The sequence below is a fragment of the Anthonomus grandis genome, chromosome 7, assembly GCF_022605725.1.
Source record: "Anthonomus grandis grandis chromosome 7, icAntGran1.3, whole genome shotgun sequence".
Classification (NCBI taxonomy): Eukaryota; Metazoa; Arthropoda; class Insecta; order Coleoptera; family Curculionidae; genus Anthonomus; species Anthonomus grandis.
Window position 1 is genome coordinate 16,370,564 of NC_065552.1, and position 20,895 is coordinate 16,391,458.

Here is a 20,895-nt window from a genome sequence, read left to right on the forward strand (position 1 = left end):
TTTTTACTGGAGGAACTTATGGTCCGCCCAGCCATGGACCCAACAAAATTTCGCAGGATACAAGCAACAGTTTCCCAGTTGGTACCAACAGTGGTCCAAATACTGGAACCCCCAACAATTTGAAGGCAAACAATACTATTAAAAAGTAAGTTTAAAATGCCATGTTAAAGTTAAATAAAGTTAATTTTTGCAAGAAGTCTGACTGATTATTATTTTTTAATATGGTATACATGGCAAAACATTGTCATATTATTTAAGCCAGTTTTTAAAGATGTTCCAAAACAGTAGTTTTTTTTTAAATTTATTTGTTGATCTTGTGCTGGGCACATTTAGTCACGAGCTCAAACAGGAACAGCATCTATAATTTTGTACTATAAACTAAATCAGACACTCACAAAAGACCATGCCAAGGACGAATATATATACCTGGGACTCGTACCCAGGGCTACACGATTACTAGGTGTATACCCACGGCGCTGCCAAGACTGGCAAAAGTCAGCTGCCTAGACAAGCAAAAGTGACAGTAGTTGTTAAAAAATTTTTTACAAAATTTTCAAAAGGGGCATTTGCAATGTACTATAGCAAAAGCGAAATTCAGCCTTACTTGTTTTAAAGATAATTTGATTATCCTATGGAAAGGAAAAAGTCAAGAAAAAGCCTTTAGATCGAGATCAAGAGTTACAAGGCATAAAACACAAACTAACCGCAAAAAAGTAGTGAGGTGCAGCTCCATCTTATTGACAGAGAATAAAATTATAGACAATCATAATTCATCAATCGCAACTAGCATTCTTCTAGATCAATGGGTAACTAAAAGTATTTCAGCATTCAGTCACCCTCCACTAAATTTTTGGAGGCCATTTAGTGGAAGATGACCGAAATACTTTTAGTTACCCATTGATCTATTAACTCTACTGCAAGAATGGGCTAATTCTTCAACTTTTTTCTAGGTGTTCTATTGTTAATAGATTTATTTTTTGAATCAACCAAATTTAAATAAAGGTCACCAGATTAGGTTTTCTTCAATGAATAATACCCAATAATAGCATTTCCAAGAATACCTGGCAAACGTTGACGCGCTTTATTTAGTTAACTTTTAATGATCATAATTGTACAAAATCCATTCCATAAAAATCCAATTCTATGAAAATTTCATCAATACCCTCAATGGTTTGACCCTGAAAAGCCTTTTATATAGTAAAAACGTATTCAGTTTGAAGCCCTTTCTTACTCATTTATGAGACAATTCTACTTCACCTACCACTGTACTAAGGGGTTGTAGAATTTGCAACGATGTTGTTTAAAACTTATATTTATACTTGTTCATTTAAAGTACTTTAATTACTTAAATTCTTTTTTTGGTTACAAACAAGCCAGTTTATGTAAACTTATTAGTATAATTCTAAAGCGTATTTAGAATTTATATTCATTTCTGGATATCTTTCAGTTTGTCTTGGGCATGTTCTACATTTGCCATACAGGAAAAAATTCTGGGTTGTCACCAGAATCTTTCAAAATTATTAAATATGAAATTTTATAATTTTATTCAAAAGTCTCGTAAATGATTGATAACAAATGGCAAAATTTGACAAAAAAATATCAATAATGCTATAAATAAACGTTTACCATTCCTACAGATTCCTGCAGAATGAATGACAAGAATTCTGAAACGTGGCAACTTGCCATTTATAACACAAAGTTAAATGGCAACATTTTGTATCAATTTTTTCCTTCGTCAAACAGAGCTTTAAAACTGATTAAACGTTTAATTCAAACAGAAAAAAAATATATTCTTAAAAAAACATATTCACAAAAATTCAAGAAACTCACAAAAATTAAATTATCGAGTCTTAGCCTCCCCGCTAAATTAAAAAAATCATATAACGAGTGACGTTTACTATTATAAATTTAGATTTTGCCCCCTATCATTTGTTTAAATATGTGAATTAAATTTCTCTTGGTTAGTAAAAGTTGTATAGCATCAGTATTAGAAATATTTCATAAATGAAAACAAGTCTTTATTCCTATTAGTTTCTATCCTCTATTTTTCTATCCTACTAATTTTTTTTAGCCTCTTACATTGAAGACGAGCAACATTAAATTAATTGAATTGTTCTGTCGTTTACGAGTCAACCACAAGGCAGATTGTTTATTTAATTATCGTGAGAAAAATGTTGAATAAACAACTGGAATTACATAATAATTTCAATTGTTTATAAATTTGCGAGTTCATTTCTTTGTAAGAGCATTGTATTAGGAACAAAACGTTTTTAAGCAAAGAGTGTTGTTGTTGTTGTTTTGATAAAATGGATGTGGCTGAACGTTTAAAACACCAATGTAGAAGCTGCTAGAATGATTGCGCTCATAGAAGATGGCCGCAGTCAGCGATACGTAGCTGCGGTAATAGGCGTCTAACAAACCACCCTATCAAGAGACGTTTATCGCTACCAAGAAACAGGACAGCCAGACAGACCAAGTCAAGACCGCAAAAGGGTAACTTCGGCACTAGATGATGTTATTTAAAGTAAACAGGGCTAACAGTTAGTCACACCACCGCTAGAAAGCTGCAAGATCTGTTGGCTACCCTTAATGTTAGAATTAGGCTACAACCAGTTAGAAGCAGGTTTACAAGCCAGTGTGCCAGCTAGATGACCACGTCTTACCAGACAGCATCGAGTAGCACGATTGCAATTTGCTAGAGAACACGCAAATTGGAATATTCCGGATTGGTCCAATATTTTATTCACAGATGAATCCAGATTTTGCCTATATTCTTAAGACAAACTTGTGCCAGTACATATGCGACGTCATGAACGACATGATCAAGTTAATTTTATTCAAACGGAAAGCTTCGATGGTGGGTCTATCATGGTTTGGGGAGGAATTTCTTTCAAGGGTCGGACGGAGTTAGTACCGGTGAATGATGGAAGGATTAACTCTGACAGGTACATAACCAATATCTTAGAACCCATGTAGTACCCTATATGCCCTTTATTGGTGATCACTCGGTGCTAATGCACGATAATGCTCGTGCACATGTTGCTAGAGTGGTTCGGCAGTTCTTAGAAGATGCTGAGACTCCCACCCTAAATTAGCCTGTACGTAGCCCGGACCTTAATCCGATTGAACATGTCTGGGACCATCTAGGCTGGCAAATTCAACAACCTCCAACACCAATAAGAACACGAGATACTCTTCAGAATGTTGCTATTGACTTATGGGAAAATATGCCACAACAGTACATTCAGAACCTGTTTAGAAGCCTTCGAAGTGGAAGCTGTAATCAGATCCAGGGGCGGCAGTACATGCTACTAGAATTTTATTAACTTGTTTTAGTATTAATGGAGTTAAATAATTTTGTGTATATTTTCGTTATATAAAATTCTTGCCTTGCTGGATCAAACTGATTTAAAATAAATATTGCAAAAGTCATATTTAATGCAAATTAAGTTTTTTATAATGATAAAATTGTTTAAAAAGCATAATAAATTGCAATATTTAAAAAATAATGAGTGATGCGATAATTTTTGTGCGGTGCGTATAAAATTTAAAAAAAATAAATCCAAAATAAGAAACTTACAAAAAAAAGTTAACAAGAAAGAGAAAAGAGATTAGATTTATTGATTTTTTGGAAAAGCCTTATTTTTGTTGTTTAGAAATATGAACAGGAAAACAGTAGATGTACGTCCAGACTATTCCGGTCAGATCAAACAAAATAGATTATCGGTGGTAAAAACTATATTTAAGGTGGAACTTGCTGTCTCATTGAAATAAAAAAAGTTTCACTCAAGGCACCTGTGTGTTTTTGCATTTTTTTATTGCTGGATACATTATCTGTTCCGATAAATCTGTTCTCATTCCTGTCCACCTAACAGTTGAATTTCAAAAATGCTTTGGATATAGAACTTATTAATTATTTATTTATTGGTTGTAATCGTTCCATTTATAGAAATTCTTCGAGAAAGAGATTCTAACATAAATAACGATTTCCATTCATGTACTATCTAAATACTACATTTCAATTTCTTGTTTCTATAATTTATAAGTTTCTTATAACATTTATTTTTATACTTAAATCGTCACTGAAATTAAGCATTTCTTTTGTGAAACCCATGAGTGTTATTAAAGATTTCCTTTCGCAATAGCAATTATATACTGTGCAATAAATAAATTTCTATATTTTTTTTATTCAAAAACCAAAATATAAAATTAATAAAAAATATCAATAAAAGATCTATATTAATTACATCAAACTTACCTTAGCTCTCCTTGATGAACATTAGGTGGCAATTCTGGATACTTATCCAATACATCATAAGCTATATTGTCCATAAACCATTGAAAACTTTTACAACCTAGTCTAAAATACATTAAGAAAATTTATTTTCTTTTCAATAAGACCAGTCTCTTTTTTCTATTAATGTATATGTTTTTAAATAAACGGCTGTGGTATCTTATTATAAGTCGAATTTCTTACCTATCTTTCAAGGCTAATTGTTTGCTAATGTCGCCCATATCTAAAAACCTAGCCATGGGTTCTCTAGTGTAAAAGAATTCTTTGTACTTTTCATCAAACCATGTTTCAATCACTCTTTTATAATTTATAGTTATAAGAGGCCCTTTTTTCTTTTGCGCCAATTTTCCAAAGTTGTAAGGCATAAAACTACGATACACATGTCCTAAAAAAATAATTATCAAAAAAAGTCAAAGACTTTATAGACAATCAACATACCAACACGTGAGCAGGGTACCCATTCGATACTGCCACCACACTGCCATATTTTAAAACTGAGTTCAAAATTTTCACCACCCCAAACCAACAATCCAGGGTCATATGACCCGATTTCCAAGAAATATTTTCTATTTATGGCAAACAAACCACCAGCATGTGTAGGGCTTTTATAGGGCTCGCTATTGTATTTTCTTTTTTTGAGTTCTCTTTGGGGAACTTCGTTCTCTTTATAAAGCATGCCCCATTCAAATATACCTGTAAGAAAATTTAAAATAAAAGAAAATAATTTTCTAACTACCAAATTATTCTTGCCTCTAAAATGTCGGTCTTCTCCGTAAACAGGTCGGTACTCGAAAGTTTTGTGATCAATGCCATCAATAATAGGAACTGTCATTGTAGTTCTGTCCCTGTATATTGGAGCAAGTAGTGGAGGTAGCCAATTGGTATTTACTTCACAATGAGCATCTGAAAAAAGACGACTTTTTCAAGTTTTTTTCTTTCATATTTTTACATGAGTCAAAAATTATAATTTTGAGAATCACAAAAACTTTTAAAAAGTAGAAGCTACTATAGAATTTGTGAAACCGTGACTGTTTTCGTATTAAATAAATTATTGTTGCGGATATATTGAACCAGTTAAGTTGTTATTAAGTTAAGTAATATTATAAACCTGGAAAATATTTTCAATTCCTCACCTGCTATTTTTAATAATTCCCACAATGTAAATTATTGGAATTAATATGGGTTGTACAGGGCGTGGAAGTTGGGTATAAGAACCAATTGAAATAAATATCTGCATATATACCGTTATAACAGGACGACCATTTGAAAAGAAATAACAATTCAAAAGGTTACAAACATAAAAATGTTTTTCATTTCGTTCAATACACCATTTGACAGAATATGTCTATATGTATATATCCTAAGGGTAAGTGCATGCCGTCATTATCCTGGGGAGGTATTCTTTTTCGGTATGGAGCTGCTCCTTGTAGACATAAGGTACGCCCAAGAAAAACTACGGGAGGAAGATCCACATATAGAGGCTGGCAGAAAAGTCAACCTTCTAGTCTACTCCACATATTTGGAAAATCTAATGAAGTTTAATAAATATATTCAATTAATGTCATACAGACTCGCAAAAGTGGGGATTCCGAATATCCATACCCAAATGATCTATTTCAATGCCTGCTACAACCCATATCAATTAGTCGCACTAATTGTAGGACTGATCTAAATACCGACCCACCTTTACACCGAAATCTGATGGGACACGTTATGTCAAAACCACGTGTTAGCTAATTATAAATATTTTGCCAAAAATTAAAATAAATATCTGCGCTAAAGCTTATATGTCATGAACTGTATCATTCGATGCTAATTTGTTAATTATCTACTGTATTTTATATTTGTTTAGAGTTTCCAAAAATTACGAGTGTGTCTTTTCCACATATAGAGACGCCACGTTGGCGTCAATGATAATTAATTTTCTGTGATCAGTAATACAATAATACTTAATACGTAATTAGGAGCCATAATCCGGATGCATATAAATTTATTATAAGGCGAAGCCTGCTTTTCTCAATTATTTAATGGAAGATTTACCTAATGGGAGAGTTACCTGTTGGTAACTCTCCCATTAGGCAAATCTTGTTATTTACCATTTCTAATTGTATGTACTGATTATGGCGGGTCCCTTCTATTGAATAATAGGAAGACGCAAGTTGCTAGGGTCATAAGACGTATAACCCTATTCATTTGTATGTGCACCAAGGCAGTACATATAGAGCTGAAATCAAAACTAACGAATGATGATCTTTTAGGCATACCTTAAAGATTCTGACAATGGCTTGAATTATTTTACCGCGAATAAAAAATTAATTAATTAATTTATTTAGCTTGGAAAAATTTAAGAATTCTTGTAAACTCATTCCAATAAAATTTCCCATAAATTCGTAGGCGGTAAAATAAGATGGCATTTCATACTTGCAGAGACACCAAACTTCGGGGGAATTTGGGAAGCCGGCATAAAAAGTTGTAAATTTAATTTAAAATGCGTTATGGCAATGAGAACTTGACCGCGTTGACTCCTAGAATTTTTTACTGCATTGTCAGTAGCATATTGGTCCAGGAAGTTCCAGACAATCGCCTTTCCATATGATAAAAGCGATCACAAAACATTATTGATGCAGTATAGCAATTTGGTAGAATTACCGCATTGCAACGAAAAAAAAAAAGACGTGTGTTGTCTCATCTAAGAACAGGAACTATCCTAATAAGCCGTTGGTTTATTTGAATCTTTGAAATACTAGAAATTTCAACAATACAATTTTTGCACATTTCAAATAACCTAAGTTATTTTTTTTTACTATTTAACTTCATATTATAAGCTATTGCACATTCAATAACATTTCTAAATCTTTGTTAATGTTGTGTTGAGATTGTCTTATATTAAGCAAGGGAAATTACACATAACTTGCAAATGATTAGTATAGTGTAATTATTTATACATATCTGTAACCTTAAGTAAAAATAAGAGCTCCCCAACATGGATCAACCGTAACAAGATACAGTGAAGCCGATTTTTAAGGTAGGTGTAAACAAATTAAGACAAGCGGGAAAAAAACCTTATACTAGCAAAAACGAGTTCTACTAGCCAATAAAAAATAGTATATTGTATACCTAGTAGGAAAAGCCTAACATTCCCGGGCATCGTAAAAATTGCCAGTCGAGGCGCAAGCCGAGACTGGCAATACGGAGTCCGGGAATGTGGCTTTTCCTACGAGGTCTACATACTATTTTTCGAAAATCGGGAATCATTAAAATTACGGTAAATTATTACTAATCATGTTAAAAATTTAAAATCAACATTATTATTTTTCCCTTAAATAAAAGAAGCCATGAAACATTGTTTCGTAACTACGGAAACGAAGTACATAATTTTAAATTGTAAAACTTGACGAGTGGAAAGTTTATTTGTGGCGTCTTTCCAAAGTGTTGATTTTTAAACGTTTTAAAAAGCTAAAGTAACGTGTAAAATGATGAGTGATGATGACTGTTCCATTTCTGGAACCCCCCCCCCCAGATCTCACGGAGGCAGTGAATGCTGCATCATTGGAATTGTTACCAGTAAAATCTAGAAATAAGTATAACTATGCATACAACCGCTTCATGGACTACCGTACGAATACAAATGTAACTTCTTTCTCGGAAAATTTTGTAATGGCATACTTCTTGGAGCTTGGTTCCAAGATAAAATCTTCAACTTTATGGGTCAATTATTCAATGCTGAAGGCAACCCTTGCAATTAGACATGATGTGGATATATCTAAATATTCAAAACTCCGGGCATTCCTGAAACGGCAAGCACATGCCTATAAGCCAAAAAAATCCAAGATTTTAACTAAAGAAGAAATAAACAAATTTATTCAGGAAGCTCCAGATAAGGAATATTTAATGATTAAGGTAACTTACAAAACTTCAAATAATTATATTTGGATTCTTTACATGCTTAATTTATTGTTGTAGGTAGCTGTAATATTTGGAATTTCCGGAGGTTGCAGAATGGACGAGCTGGTTAAAATGACTGTACAAGATATACAAGACCTACTATCTACTTTTAGTTACCATACCGGATTCAAAAACTAATACATCAAGATCATTTATAGTAATAGTTATTGTCATACAAATAAAATTATTAGTTTGGAAAATATTAAACAAAATAATGCTAATAGTTCCCAAGTTCTTCCAGTTTTCAATACTTGTACTAATTGTCAAATAGCAGTAAATATAGCAAATAATAAGTAATAATTTTAAAATATGTTAACCTTGTTTGTGCTGAAAGTTTTAAAAATAAAATTGTTTAGGAAAAAGCCTGTTCGCATTTATGTTCTAAAGTTTACTGTATGGAAATAATATTTCCTTACAGTACAGAAATGAATATTTCCTTACTGTTATTTTCGGTTGCCAGGCAACAATTAAGTTGGAGGAAATATTGACTTTTTCTTTCAAATATGTTGTCAAAAATGTTATTATTTCTTATCGATTTTCGGAAAAAACTATTTTTTAAGCAACAATTTTATTTACTTACCCAAAAACACTATTACCTCTCCCTTGGCCTCTACAGCTCCTCTGCTCCTAGTTCTAATCAGGCCTTCCCTCTGGCTGTTCCTCAGCAATCTTACTTTTCCTTCAAACTGATCCAAATATCTTTCCAAATCAGATTTTAGATTTTCCTTGTCAGAGAAATCATCGACCAGCAAAATTTCCTCTAGGAATTCTTTGGGTGTGCGATTCAGAACACTATGCACTGTTCTGAGTAAGACTGACCAACCCTCATTGTGAAACACAATAATTACACTAGTTTTTGGTAGGTCAGTAGGATAGTCCCAGTGTTTACATTCTTCCAGTCGTGTATCCAATATGGTGCGATCTAAAGAATTGTTATACAAGAAATGAATATATAAAATAATATATACGGAGTGACTATTTGAAAACTTACAATAGCTATCTATAGCCGAGGAATCAAAAAGAGATAAAAAATCTATAAGAAAAGCCAAACCAGTAATGTAATAGGTAATTTGTTTTCACTTATCCCCAACCACCCCAACTTTATAATGTTAAATGGAATCCTCTGTTTTGGGATGGAATCCCCTGTTTTGGATTTCCCCTGTCTTATTTAAAAACACTTAAAAATGGTACTCTACAAAGCTATCTTCGATATAGTAAGTTTTTGCTTATTAAATAAAACATTACATAATTAAATTAAAATTGTATTTTTCATGATTAATTTAGGTAATGTTTAAAATGATTTCCATTCTTTTTAAGACAATATAGAGTCTATATTCAAACTCCCAAGGTACATTTGCAAATGTTTTTCTAGAAATAGCTTGGCCATATTGTTCCTGTCAATTGCTTTGTTATCTGACTCTGATGTTAGGTGACCCTAAACGAAGAAATCAAGAGAAGATAGGGTCGGGGAATATCTTTGAAACTAACTTAAATTTGAAATAAAACATAATACACTGTTACGATATCAAAGTATGTTTCTTTAAATTTTCAAGTTATATTTGGACTTCCTTAAATAAACAGCGAAAAAACAGTTATTTTTACCGATTATTGGATGGTGGATCCTTTAAACCTACAACCTAGCTTTTTAGGAAAACTAAATATTGATACTGATAATAGGGTTAAGGTAATAAATTTAGGGCAATTCCAGACAAACTCGGACGTTTTTTAATAAAATCATTCTGTAAAAACATCAAAAATAAAAACTAACAAGAATTTTAAATCAAGATACCGATCGTCTAGAATAAATACCTCCCAAGTACATCTGTCAAAATTTTTGGGTATTAAGAGAAAACGTCATTAGTTGATTTTTAAAAAGTTTTTATATTTTGAAGTGAAAAATGAATAACTAATAAAAAGTACAAAAAATAAAACTTTTATTTCGTATAACTTAAATAACTTAATTATACAAACTTCTTTGAATTTGAAAACACAGAAACAGTCAAAACTTAAAATAGTACTCACTAGAGGTTATAAATAGCTTATTGAATGAAAGTTATGGCAATCTGCAATAACTAGCTAACAAAAAAAAAACTTATCAAAAGAGTTATTTGTATTGCCTACTTATCTTTGGATTTTTTACAAACTTTATAAAGTGGTAAATTTTTATAAAAGTCATGATAAACAGGATCTATAACTTTTGTGATAGCAATAAGTTGCTCATATTTTTTAAGGGAAATTTTAAGTTTAGAAGCGTTAAGGCTTTTATAATAAACATTATTTATTTCAAAAGACTTTGTTTTTCTTAAAGGCAAATAATCAGAATCAAAGTCTGTTTTGCAATATATGACTCCCTCTGATGTGTATTTTAAGTCCTTTATTTCAGAAACTGTGGCTCCAGGTGGTGTAATAGAAGAATACCATTGAAACATTGGATCATTGTACATTTTAAAAAAATCGTAGTGCCAATATTTCGTGTCCAAGAGAAATGGATTTTTGCGTGCATGCTTAGTTACTGATACATATTCCCCTGGTAAATAAATATCTCTTTTATCTAGATATCATTCTATTAGACTGTTCACGCTATCACACTCCATCTGGGTGTGGTCCTTAACAATAAATGTTTGCGCCACATTTCTTTTGTCGCTAACAGCAAAGGTCAGTAAAGAATTTGAAATATTCGCATTTCGGTTTTGATAACCACAACCATAGCAATAAATTATTTTGAGTAAATTTGATTTACTAAATTGCGTAATCAATTTAACAGCTTGCAAAATTCGAGGCTGCAACCCTCCCTTCACCTTCATGTCACCAAAAGTTTGTGAATTAGTGTGTGGCCAAATTATACACGCTAAAGTTATGCATCTGTTTTGCATGCAAGTTTTTGTTTATAATAAAGTGCGGAAGCGACATTCTAGGACATAATTGTATCGCCTGAAGGTCCATTGTTTTAAGATGGCAATTTTCTTTAAACGCTTCCTTATCCTTTTGTTTTTCAAGTCTTGCTCCTAGATACTATGTGAGCCTCATATTTTTCCTGACTCATGTTCCCTGTTTTAAAAATGCAGCAAACGTCACATTGATCTTTTCTTGGTTGAAAGATACCTATGTTTTTCCGTTCAAATATCTCATAAAATACTGAGAGCTTTCCCTTTACAACATTTTTCAATGTACCTCTTATACAGCTCTGATTTATTTTTGAATATATTATCCTCGATGTATTATTTTTTGGTATCGGCTCTCGCATAATGTGAAGGAATTTTAAGTAAGTTGTCAAGCCAATTTTCAAGAAATATTCTTTTTCATATAACTTGCGTTCTTCAACGGTTCTTCTCCTCTCATTTACTTCTGCCGAAGATGGTAACATTCCGTTATCTTCAGTATTGCACCAGTTTCTTACACTCCATTCTCCAATACAAAGAGTTGCTAAAAACATGTTTTTACCCACTCCAAGTGGCTGATCAGCAACTCTTAAATAATAAATAAAGCTATTCGATTTTTGTGTTTCTTTATTCTCCGTTTTTATTCTTTTCGGTTCTGCCTTCTGAGCGTTATTGACCACAAACATATTTTTTTGGTTCCATGTTCAAGTCATTCCAAAAGTTTTGAAATATTTTGTTTCTTTTGTCATTCTATACTTTATTGCAAAAATAAACGTTTGTTTTTTGCCTAAGTTTGTTGTTTTTCCATTTTTTAGTAAGATACTCATTTCCTTTTATGTGCTTCATTTTATTTTCATTTCTTTTCCATTTATTTTTGTTTAAATCTAATTTCTTCCTTCTATTATTCCCTTGTTTAATAGGCATGCTTTCTTGATCTGAATCTTCATTTCGACATTCAACACCATTATCCTCATCTATATTTTTGACAATTTCTTCACTTTCTTCATTGCTGCTCAGTACATAATCAGGATCCATCTTGTTATTATTTTCTTGTCCATTGTCATGTCTAAAGTTTTCAATTTGGATGTTGTTGGCTGTTGTTTCAGCTTTGATATTTATCATTTCATCTTTTTCTTGGTTACTTTCTGGTTTCTTTTTAAATTTGGGGTTAATGGTGCTTTGGTCAGAGATAATAGTGTTAATAGGTGTATTATTGTAGAGCATACTCGAATTTTCTTCGAACAGGATTCTATTTTCAAATTCGATCGGCAAATCTTCTAAAGAATAACCAGGGCGCACAAATATCTGACGACACCTCTGGTTCTAGCAGATTCTAAGTGAAATCAAGTTGTTCAATTTGCTTAAGCAGTGCCAATATTATTTTGCCTCGATTCATTCTGAAAAAAAAAAGTTGTTCTAATATCCCTACTCAAATTAAAGCCTAAAATATTAACCCATAAAATCATACGTTGTTTACGTACCGTTCATTAACAAAAAATCACATTGTTAGTTAGGCAGCAATTTGACTTTTTTAAGGTAATAATATCTCAAAATTGTTATAAAATGAAAACTGGTTGACTTAGAGAAAGATTACCATAAAAATCGTAAAATAAACAGTTTAGCAATAATTACATAATTTCAGAAAATTTTGTGACAATTAAAAAAAATGCAACCCCACATATGTACACTTGTAATGAATATTTCTCAGTTCTGAGTACTTTGCAATACCACGTATGTACACAAGGAAAGAAATAGGCTATTATTATATAGAATAATTAAATGTAGAATTATCTATAAACCAACAGTGCGTAAACTAGTATTTCTCCTATCGAATTAGTAAAAGATATTTAAGAAAAAACTGTACATACCTCAAAAATATGCTAAATCTGGCAACACAAACTTTAACGCAACAGCCGCAATTGATAACAACAACAAAATAAATACGTGAATAAATACTACAAAATTTTGACGCGAGGTATTGGCACGTGACAGAAAGTAGTATATTCATTGATTCATGGCGCTACGCGTCTTGTGATTGGTAGATAGAGTTGTTCTCGACATGATTGCGCGATTTTTTATTTTTTTGTACTTACGAGGTATTGCCGTATTGCTTCTAGGTCATTGATATTCTCAAAACAATGAATAACAAACACACTTAATTCTTATTTGTCGAATATTGCTAAAACTCGGCGAGTAAAATAAAAAACACTGTAATATCCCAAAGCAAAGAGCCGCAGTTTTTGAACAACTTCTGTAAATCAGAACAAATTACATTATATAATAAACGAACAATAATTGCCTCATTAAATTTCTTTCTAGAATTTTTTTTCTAAGAATTTGGTTATTAAAGTGCTAAATCTTAAGCACTTTAAATCTTAAGTTCTAATTGCTTACCTAATGAAATTTCATCTGAACAAGCAACATTCATTCCATATTCAGACTCAGACTGATCTGCATCATTTTGCTGTGAAGGTTGTAAATGGTGAGGTGCACCCTTTTCACCTGGTCCATCCATTTCAGGAATTTCCTTTGGCTCAAAATTTCCTAGATCTGATACTAACTTAGGAGCTTGTCTCTCTTCTGGATTTGACTATGAAAAAATTATAAATAATAGCCTAATAATAATGACTTTTCTTAGAATAAAAAGTGATAATAAATATTTAAGAATCTTTAAGTTAAGACAATCTGTTTAATTTTTGTTTTTTTTTTATGATCCAAGATAATTTAGATAGCAAATTCAAATTCAATCGGTATATTGTTGGATTTACAGATCGAATGAGGAAAGATGAAATAAAAAGTATTTATAAATACTGTAGTTTTAAATTATAATAAAGGAATTATGTATATTTATAATTAAATATATATAAATTTATAGAAATATATCACTTCTTGTCTTTTTCACATTTAGGGCAAGAAAATAATAATTTTGCTTTTATCAAGATTTAGTTTTATTGCTATTAAAGGTGTGCAATAATTTATGCACCTGTTTTAGATAATGGTTCGAGATTATAAAAGTAACATTATGTAAGTAAATAAGTACCAGTAAGTAACATTCCTGGTTAAAAAATAGTATGGAATTAGCAATAAAAAACGTTCAAACGTTAGCATGTGGCTATAATAAGAAAGTTAGTGTCACTTCCTGTTAAACCGGAAGTGAAAAACAATAGAATATGTCAAAAGATGCACTTATAACTATTCTATTGATAAACCAAATTTCATTTATTTATCTTAAAAAGTAAAAAAGCTAAGTGTTCCCTTTTTTCTGTGTCACCTGGTATATATGTACTGTTAAAGTTTTTACTTTTGTTTTAGGACTGTTAATATACATTTTTGGACTTGTTATTTATAAGTAATGCTAATGCTATTATTTAACTAATATTTGATTATATTATTTCTATATGCTACCGCTGGTCAAAACGCGATAAGAGGATTTCGACCTCAGAGAGGCATATTGGGGTGTAAGCTACTAATCTCTTTTAAACCCATATATATTTTTGTTATTTATATTCAACCACAAATACAACTGTCTCAGTATCAACTTTGTTTTGATTATTTGTCTGTGTATGAGCCTACACAAAATAATAAAGTCATCCTCATTGGAGACTTTAGAAATTAAGTTGGGGAATACCCCAACTTAATAAGTTAATTGACTTTATGGCATTATGGAACTTCAAACCATTTTATATATCTAAAATTCCCTACCATAATACCAATTACCCTCTACTCTATGAACTGGCAGTTTTAACCTCTGCCTCTGAAGTGAATCCTGTATCACTTTTCTGTAGGCATCTATACAATATATTAGACTAAACAGGGTCTCTCTTAAAATACAACAATAAAATAATTAAAAACCCTGCCTGGTACACAAATAAAATTATCAAAAATTTAAAAAAAGAAATATAAAATTTATAAAATATACAAGAAAAATAAACTTCATTCTAAGTATCTTGCAGTCTCTAATATTAAAAGAATAACAAAAATTAAAATTAAGAATGCCTATAAATCCTATATTAAAAAAACTGAGTCATCTCTAAAGAATGAGCCCAAACAATTCTATAAATACGTAAATCAAAGGAAAACCATTTCCCAAATCCCTGCTTTGGTGCTTTTCAGTCAGTCCTCATTCAGAACACCCCAATGCATTGTCAATGGTTTTGCTGATTTCTTTAAGAGGTTTACATGATTCCTGCTCCCATAACATATTAATAAGCCCTTTAACTGGAAATGAAGTTAAAACTACACTGCAAAAAATGAAAAACAAACACACAGCTGAACATAATTTGATCCCTTCTTTTATCCTTCGTGACTGTTCACAATGTTTTACAGTTCTCTGCTTGGCATATTTAACTTGCTATAAGTAATTCCACTTTTCTAGAGAATTAGAAAATTGCTAAAATTTTGTAGAAATGATGTGTATGGGCTTTCATCATGGCCTTTTTTCCCATCTAAAAGACCATTCACCTTTTGTTCAATTCAATGGCTTTAAGTCATATTGTTATCCAACACTGAGTGGTGCCCCATAAGAAAGCAATCTTGCCCCATTCATCTCTTGTATTATTGTCAATGATATCACTAGTTTATGTCTGAGTATCTTTCATTTTGCATTATATAAACTAATAAGGATCGTATTCTACTGCAAAGAGATATTGATGCTTTAGCACACTACTGTACAATAAATAAACTACATCTGAATAATAAACAGTGCTAGTGTATGTCAATCTCAAATATTCACAATGAAATAAAGTACAATTATAGGTTAGATAATTCTTCCCTAGAAGATGTGAACTCTATGGGGGATCTAGCTGTCATAATTAATTGACAACAAACTCATTTTTAACATTTTTTCAAAACTCTTGGTTCATAATCACTACAAGCTACCAACGAATTTAAAAAGCTGGACATATATAATAGCCTAATTAAGTCTCAATTACCTTATGCAGCAATGGAGTAGTTCCCCAACTATAATGTCCATATAGACAGACTGGAATATGACGTGCAGTGCAAGTTTTGGAAATATCTGTGCTTGCAAATTGATGGAATGTACCTGGCCAGGGGTTGTGACTATAAGTTACTTTTACAAAGATTTTATTTTTTTTTAATCTCTGAGGCATTTTGCTACTCTAAGCAGCCAACTTTTTTTATTGAAACTATGCAACTATAAAATGTATGCACCTCATCTTCTAAGGGACTTAAGCTTTCTTTTTTCTCCCATTCACACTAGAAAACACCTTCACTTTTATCTAGAAAATAGACCTACTAACTTAGAAAAAAATTCTCTTTTATATCAAGCTTGCTCATGGTTTAATATTGTACATACACAGGTATAATAATATTGACCTATTTAATGGCACTACAGCTACATTTAAAAATAAAATTACTCCAATGATCCTGACCTTATAATCATCAAATCTCTCTTTCTATAATATAAACCCTTTACTTAATTTTCTTTTGCCTATAGTATACTCTGGAGATGTGAGCTTGGGACCCTTGTTGTTTCTGAATTATCTCAAATTTTATAGACTGTTAAGTTTTTATATGCTGTTAACTTAAGCTACCTAAAGTATAGGTATAGTTTTTGAACTTTTAGTTTTTTTTTTAGGTTTGTGTGCTTTGTATAATTACTTCTTGATCTGAAAAGCATAAGTTATATTGTCATATTATTAGGAATTTGCTGTTAGACAATGTTTGGAAAATAAAAATAAAAAGAAAATAAATGAAAATTAGAAAAATAAAAATTGTGTCAATATTGTAACATGCCCAACATTTCTGTTTTTCCAGAAGTGCCAGATGAAACCTTTCTTGTAATGACAGAAATTATTGTTAAAGAAGTAGTCTATTTTTCCGGTGGAGTTAATGGGTCAATGGGTAACTAAATGAATAATGAAAAATTATTGGTGGGCTTAAAATATTTAAAATATGGCAAAATTAAATTTTTCTAATATATAAGGTTAAACAAAACAGGATATACAGTAGTGGCCAAATGTAGAGAAACTTTTAATTTTTTAAAAAATTAATTAATAGGTTAAATAAAAAGTTTTAATTTCATCACTAAATCATTGGGTACCTTAAGTTACTTATAATGATATAAAAATAAACACATTCTTTAACACATGACGAAAATACCAAAATATTTTTCATTTTTTTGCGGCCATAAGTAGAGAAACTTTTTTTCCGATCATTCCTAAACAAACAGTTTTTGAATAAAGAGAATAATATTTTAGTCGTGTGTTAGTATTAGTCGAGTAAGATGCCACGAGGTATTCATTTGTCAGTTCAGTTAAAAGAACTAATTATAAAAAAATATCAAGATGGATTGAAACAAAATCAAATTGCAATTGATTTAAAGCTTAATAAAAGTGTTATATCTAAACAAATCAAGATGTACAAAGAACGTGGAGGTTCTTTAATTAAACCTAAGACCGGAAGGCCGCGAAAGACTACTCCTTCAGATGATAAAGTAATAAGAAGATGTTCCCAAAAAAATCCTTTCTTTACTGCCGTGGATATTAAGAAAGGAAACCCTTCCATTTCACTATCCATCCGTTCCATAAGAAGACGCTTAGGCAAAGGAAACCTCCAAGCCAGACGACCGGCAAAGAAACCATTCATTTCCAAGAAAAATCGGCATGCTCGTTTAAAATTTGCTAGAGAACATTCCACTTGGACTTATAACCAATGGAAAAACATACTTTGGTCCGATGAAAGTAAATTTAATTTATTTGGGTCGGATGGAATAAAGTATGTAAGGCGTCCCCCACATCAAAGATTCAATCCTAAATACACTAGGCCAACCATAAAACATGGTGGAGGTAATGTCATGGTATGGGGTTCTTTTTCTGGGCATGGACTAGGTCCGCTAATAAAAGTTGAGGGTATTATGGACAGATATCAATATTTACAGATCCTCAAGAATCATATGATACCTTACGCCGAAGAAAACCTTCCACTAATTTGGAAATTTCAACAGGATAATGATCCTAAACATACAGCTAAAATTGTTAAAGATTTTTTTGCGGAGGAACAGCTCAACGTTTTAGCCTGGCCTCCACAAAGCCCCGACTTAAATCCCATTGAAAACCTATGGGAACAATTGGAGTTAGATGTTAGGCGTAAATATCCCGAAAAATTTAAAAACAAAGAAGAACTGTTTTGCGCATTATCGCAGGCCTGGCAGGAAATACCAGAAGAAAAAATTGTAAAATTGTTGGAGTCGATGCCCAGAAGATGTGCAGAAGTTATTAAAAACAAAGGTTTTGCTACCAAATATTAGGTTTATTTTAAGTATTTGTAATATTTTGCTTAAGTTTCTCTACTTTTGACCGCTTAAAAAATAAAAAAAAAATTTTTTGTGGGTTTATAAATAATTTTCTTATACACTAGTTATTTATTTTTTATGTTGTATTTGTGTTCCACCTAAAACAATAAAATATATTTTTAAAAAGTAATCTATCAATATTTTTTTAAAAATAATCAAAAGTTTCTCTACTTTTGGCCGCTACTGTATATCATTTAACTCTACCTCACATGCATTTCCATTTTCTCCTATATAAAAACTGTACTGTAAGTTTTTTCTTTTTTACATTTGACATTATTAATATGCTTTGTCCACAAGATATATTTATGTTTTGATAATAAAGCTTATTTTCAATTTAAACTTGAATTTACTTTTTTTAAAGCTACTTAACCATAAGTATTTCACTTTGTTCCACATTTTTTTATAATAATAAAATAGTGGGTAGTCCATCAAATTCCCTAAAAATCTACGTCACCTATTTGCTAGAAACTCTTACCCTCCTTATCTTGCGTGTTAATCCAAACTCTCGTCCTGAATTCATATCATATGTTGCTAGTGTATAAAGTAAACATAGGGCAATAGCCACAAGGGCTAGTAACCGAAGTGTTCGATATCTTCTACTTAAATATACTATAAAAGACATTTTTGTATTTTTTATATTTGTTTTGTATTTAATGGTTCATTCCAATTCCAGTGAATAGTGAAGTTTTCTTCTCTTTCTTTAAATCTAAAATAAAAAGAGAAAGCTTTACAAGGACGTGTTTTACTTTTTGAATATAAATCAAGTTTTAAAAAAATTATATTTCTTTTCAAATAAATATGTTGATTGTGCACACGTAAACATACCGGATTATTGAAATGACAGTTCTTCATCTTCGGTTGATTTTTGCCACATAACATAACACGAATAATATATAGTATAGAAAAATGGTTGCATACAAAGATTCTAACAATGACAGATTCTCGACAGATAGTTACTTGACAACGTTAAGGCGCCTTCAGCCTGAATCCACATTGATACGTAATTACGGATCCGTTGGGACCACGTGATTGCTATCAGCCAATAAGAGACCCAAAAGGTTTCACGTACCTACGTGAAGGAAAACACGGATAGAACTTGGTTAATTCGAACTTTATTCGATATTTTTGGTCCATTGTACTATTTGTTTCTTATTGTTATTTTTGAATTTTACTAATTTTTTTTTTACTAGTTGTTATTTTGTACCATTCTTTTTCGAGTTTGGGTTGGGGTTCCACATGTTAAATGTGACTATTGCGGCGTTTTAATTAATAGTCAGTACCAAAATTATTTGGAACACCAAGATTTCCTAGTACATATGGAGAAGAACTAGGTACAAGGTAAAACACCTTTGAGCTTTGCGCCAATATTTAAACTTAAGCTTTTAATTTTAATGGCCACTATGAGATCCGAGAACCCTTTTATAATCAGGGCATAAAAATAGGTTGAAGCAATTGTGGGACGTCAACATTTGACTGAAAAATCAACTGAAAACACCACCAAAAACTCGAGTAAAAATATAACGTGATTTTACGGATCCGCTTATCTCTAGTGGGTGGGATAAAAGTCACGGATAGGCTAGACAGCCTCACGAATGCGTACCAATGTGGACTTAGGCTCAGGCTGACAACGCCAGACAGATTGGGCAGATAAAGTAATGCCAGCACGTTAACATAGACGTACAACGCAAGCAACGTAAATTTGATTTTTTGCGTCGTGTTTTAAAAAGAGCTGAAGTACATTTTTTCAGTAGAAATACTTCTGCGTCACTTTTCACCCAGGTCACCATATCTGTTGAAGTCAGTGAGTCAGACCTATTGGATTACCTTACAAATAATTTTGGGCACAACGAAAATCTTACAGTCAAGAAAAGTGATGAGAAATCTGGAGACTATAAAGCTTGTGTTGGAAAGTTGGAGCAAGAAGGGAGTTTAAGGAAGTTTTGCTAAACTTAAATAATTGACCTGAAAGCAATGTAATAAAAAAAATCACTTTTTTTCGACCCCAACAACCAAATAATGCACTTCGAAATTTTGGTAGGAGAAACACTTATAGGAGCCTACAATCAAAACCACCATCTCAAGCGCAACATACGAGTTAGGCATCTCAATGCTAGAATTATCCGTCAGAAAACAATTGATGTAGAGTTTTTACTTCAATCACAAAATTTTCCAGAAACCATATGTATCACTGAGACTTGGTTGACAGCTGAGGAAGCAGCCTGCGTTATCATAGACCACTATGACATGGCAGCCTTCTATTGCAGTACTATTCATACCTCATATTCTATATTCATACCTCACGTGCGGGTGGAGTGGCAATATTTGTTTTGCAAAATTTTGGAAAATTTGACGCCTTTGATCTCAAGAATATACCCATTATGGCAGCTTCAAAGCATGTGCTACAATTATTGAAGTGAGCAATATTACTCGTATTATAATTTCTTCTGTCTATCATTCACCTA

The 20,895-nt window shown here is 31.7% G+C and overlaps 2 protein-coding genes across 2 annotated transcripts in view; one reads left to right on the forward strand and one right to left on the reverse strand.

Annotated features, from left to right (window-relative positions):
• Positions 1-19,382, reverse strand: part of LOC126738165 (N-acetylgalactosaminyltransferase 7) — a 58,356-nt gene extending 38,974 nt beyond the window's left edge. The window contains exons 1-8 of the mRNA XM_050443359.1: positions 19,259-19,382; positions 18,909-19,139; positions 13,513-13,708; positions 8,820-9,161; positions 5,045-5,197; positions 4,733-4,987; positions 4,478-4,679; positions 4,259-4,360 (exon numbers count right to left, since the gene is read on the reverse strand). Coding sequence (XP_050299316.1) covers positions 4,259-4,360; positions 4,478-4,679; positions 4,733-4,987; positions 5,045-5,197; positions 8,820-9,161; positions 13,513-13,708; positions 18,909-19,055 — 1,397 coding nt within the window. The 5' untranslated portion in view covers positions 19,056-19,139; positions 19,259-19,382. The remainder of the gene's footprint in view (positions 1-4,258; positions 4,361-4,477; positions 4,680-4,732; positions 4,988-5,044; positions 5,198-8,819; positions 9,162-13,512; positions 13,709-18,908; positions 19,140-19,258) is intronic.
• Positions 7,696-8,606, forward strand: LOC126738191 (uncharacterized). The gene is made up of 2 exons (XM_050443405.1): positions 7,696-8,194; positions 8,258-8,606. The coding sequence occupies exons 1-2, from the start codon at positions 7,778-7,780 to the stop codon at positions 8,375-8,377; spliced, it is 537 nt and encodes a 178-aa protein (XP_050299362.1). The 5' UTR covers positions 7,696-7,777; the 3' UTR covers positions 8,378-8,606.
• Positions 19,383-20,895: the final 1,513 nt, after the last annotated feature.